This window comes from Condylura cristata, unplaced genomic scaffold (assembly GCF_000260355.1).
Source record: "Condylura cristata isolate star-nosed mole 26May11 unplaced genomic scaffold, ConCri1.0 scaffold00020, whole genome shotgun sequence".
NCBI classification, from domain to species: Eukaryota; Metazoa; Chordata; class Mammalia; order Eulipotyphla; family Talpidae; genus Condylura; species Condylura cristata.
Genome location: NW_004567121.1, coordinates 27,216,166 through 27,219,749, shown reverse-complemented (window position 1 = coordinate 27,219,749; position 3,584 = coordinate 27,216,166). Strand labels below are relative to the sequence as shown.

Genomic DNA, 3,584 nt, shown 5'->3' with positions numbered 1-3,584 from the left:
GAGGGAGGAGAGCAGGGGAGGAGGGAGGAGAGCAGGGGAGGAGAGCAGGGGAGGAGGGAGGAGAGCAGGGGAGGAGGGAGGAGAGCAGGGGAGGATAGCCCAGGGAGAGCAGCTGGCGTGTCTGCTGGGACTGGGCCATGCTCAGGTCAGGGCAGGTACCCTGGCACTAGGGCCTTGCGAGGCAGCCCGAGACAGGCACTGAGCCACCAGGCAGGTAGAGTCTGGCTTTCCTAAGGGAAGTGGGCCCTGGAAAAGTCCCAATCTCTGGGCAAACACAGGTGAGGTCACAGTAGTGGTGGAGGGGTGCTCCTTTCCCTGAGGGTGGGCCATGGCTCCCCAACACCCCGAGTTCACCCCCACCCCAGGGCCACACCCTTGGGCCACTTTCCCCTGGATGCCCATCACCACTGCGTCCATTTGCAAGTCCCAGGTTCTGTGGTATGTCACATGCAGTCACAGCCATGAGCATCTCTAGCTCAGCCCCCCAGAGTACAGACATGTAAGAGCGGTCCAGCCAGGGGAGGGGTTTGCCCCAGATCACACAGCCACATTCGGTCAAGCCCACATTCCCCAGTCCCCGTCCAGCCCCACGCACAGCGCCGTGTCCTCCCACACCCAGTGTCCCAGCCGTCTCGGGGACAGGGAAGGACAGGAGGAGAAGCAGCTCTGGCTCGGGCCTGGTCGGCTGTCGAGGTGAGTTGTGGACTGGCAGCCCAGGCTGAGCTGGCGGGCACAATCTGTTCTCACCCCGCGAGGTCACAGACGGGCCAGGCACGGTGATACCACAGCTCAGCTGTCCAGGCCCCTGGCAAGGGCGACACAGCCTCACACCGCCAGCAGCTGTCCCCAGAGCTCCCTGAGCTTTAAAGTCAAATGGCCTTGGGCTGGCGGAGAGGCTAGTTCCACTGGCACAGAGCCGCCCGCAAGGTGCTCTCTTGGAAACGGAGGGAAATCTGGCTTCATCAGCTCTTGGGTATTAATCACCGGGAGCTGGTATTGAGAGCTTGACACCGCCCAGCCCTGGCCTCCCTGCATTATAGACATTATCTCACACATTTCTCCCCCAGGTCTTGTGAGGCTTATTAGCTGCACTTCACAGATGTGGAAACTAAGGCACTAAGAGATTTTTTAAAATACGACTAGTCCATGTCAGAGTTAGAATTTGAAGTCACATCAGACACCGAAGCACGTGGTACCCTGTCTCGCTGTTCACTCATCCAACGGATCTGGGCGCCACCCATGGGCAATGCAGAGGTAGAAACTAAAATGAAATAATACAAGGTCTGGGGTGCCCGCCACCCCAAGCTACTGTTTAGCTGTGCATATATAGTTGGGGACCCTGGGAGCAGACTAGGGGGTTGTAGTCATATTGGCCCTGGGGTTCAAAACTGAACACACTTAGTACTGTTCCAAGCAGAGACAACTTCTGGCTGCGGGGAGCCCAGGGTGGCTGCATGGGAAAGAAGCATTTGGTTACAACTTTTTTTTTTTTTTTAATTTTTAAAGATTTCTTTATCTATGCAAACAAGAGCTGGGGTGTGGGCCAGAAGCGCAGGGAAATGAGAGGATTCACCAGAGATAGTGGGGAGCAGAACGGGCCGGGTGACGAAACACACTGCTGAGGGGAGCAGTGGGTGGGTCAGGAGAGGTCTGCGGGACCATGTAGAACACCTCCCAGACGGGGATCGAACTCATACTGAAGTGGCTTTAGCTTCTTAGTGCAGTGCTTTAACCCGCTGCGCCACCAGGGAGGCCCCTGGTTATATTTTGATAAAGCTTAGAAAGGAAGAAAAACTAGAAAATCTACCTGCATTATTTTATTATAATAATTCTACTAATAAAAGTAATAACTATCTTGATGATCTTGAAATACACGTAAATATCTTGTGAAGGAAGCAGGTTCAGGACTAAAACCATATTTTATAAAAGAGAAACAAACAGGCTCAGAAAGGGAGAGTAATTTCCCCCAGGTCACACAGCCTAGTGGCAGGGCCAGAACTTGTGCCAAGGACTTCTGAGTTCTCACCCAGGATCTTTCTCCTTCAGTCCCCAGACAGAACTCTGGACTAAAGTCCATTTGATGGTGAGTGCAGAGGAAAGAGTGGACTTTGCCTTTGCCTGGCTCTTGCTCAGTGAGGGCTGAGGAGTGGGGTGTGGAGACACACAAGTTACCTGGCGGATAACTCCTGAAAGGCCACCCAGAGCCCTGTTTGATAAGGGCAATGTCATCTCCTTATGAGGGCTGAAATTGTTCAGTCCTGGGGCCCCAATGGGGAACTGACAAGGACTCCCCAGCAAGCTGGGAGTGGGGGCACTCTCTCCTTTCTCCTCTGGCACTGAGGGGCCAACCGCCTCCGGGAAACTGGAGGACGATTACTAAACACCCGCCGCAAGCTCTGGCTGGCAGCAGGACAGTCGTCAGGGAATCATCCAGGCCTCGGTTTTCCTCCCTCCACAGTGACTCTGAGGCCCTCAGAGTCCATTTAGTCCCATCTCCACCCCTTACAGTCAAAGAAACTGAAACCCAGAGTGGGTAAGAAACATGGAACTATGGGCTGTCGGGAAAGTTGTGATATCATTCTGTTTTTCAAGTGAAAACACGTCATGAATTTTCCGACACCCCAGATATCCCAAACCAATCCTTCCCACCCCTCAATCCCTGTGCCTTTGAGCAATACCCAATAGCACCGTAAGTTGGCTCCTATTCCAGGTACAGAAGATGGCCAGGCTTTGAAGCCAGATGCCAGTTCAAAGGCAGGTGCTTCCAAACAAGCGCGGGTCCTGTTTCCAAGCAGGATGACCTTGGAAAAGCCACAGCCCTTTCCCTGTTCCTCCCGCCCTTCCCACCTGTCCTATGGGGGTCCTCACACGAGTGACCAAGGCCTCGACAAGGAAGTAGCAAGGTGCATGGGCGAACCCTAGCTGTGCGTGTTTTCTCAGCAAGAGGAGGCCTGAGTCTGCAAGGTGGGCGACGTGACGGTAGCGAAGGGCTTCTTGGAAGAGCACCCTGTGACGAACGCGCTGTTGTCTCCTCTCTCCCCCACCCCCGTCCTCCAGGCTACGGCCACGCAGCGCCCAGTACCGATGGCGGCAAGGTGTTCTGCATGTTCTATGCGCTGCTGGGCATCCCGCTCACGCTCGTCATGTTCCAGAGCCTGGGTGAGCGCATCAACACCTTCGTGAAGTATCTGCTGCACCGTGCCAAGCGGGGCCTGGGCATGAGGCGCTCCGACGTGTCCATGGCCAACATGGTGCTCATCGGCTTCTTCTCGTGCATCAGCACCCTGTGCATCGGCGCGGCCGCCTTCTCCTACTATGAGCACTGGACCTTCTTCCAGGCCTACTACTACTGCTTTATCACACTCACCACCATCGGCTTCGGCGATTACGTGGCGCTGCAGAAGGACGAGGCGCTGCAGACGCAGCCGCAGTACGTGGCCTTCAGCTTCGTCTACATCCTCACCGGCCTCACGGTCATCGGCGCCTTCCTCAACCTCGTGGTGCTGCGCTTCATGACCATGAACGCCGAGGACGAGAAGCGCGACGCCGAGCACCGCGCGCTGCTCACGCGCAACGGGCAGGCG

General features: G+C 55.8%; 1 protein-coding gene across 1 annotated transcript in view; it reads left to right on the top strand.

Annotated features, from left to right (window-relative positions):
• Positions 1 to 3,584, top strand: part of KCNK3 (potassium channel, two pore domain subfamily K, member 3) — a gene marked incomplete at its 5' end in the record, with an annotated part of 34,928 nt that overhangs the window by 30,874 nt on the left and 470 nt on the right. Inside the window, one exon of the mRNA XM_004686050.2 lies at positions 3,058 to 3,583. Coding sequence (XP_004686107.1) covers positions 3,058 to 3,583 — 526 coding nt within the window. The remainder of the gene's footprint in view (positions 1 to 3,057; position 3,584) is intronic.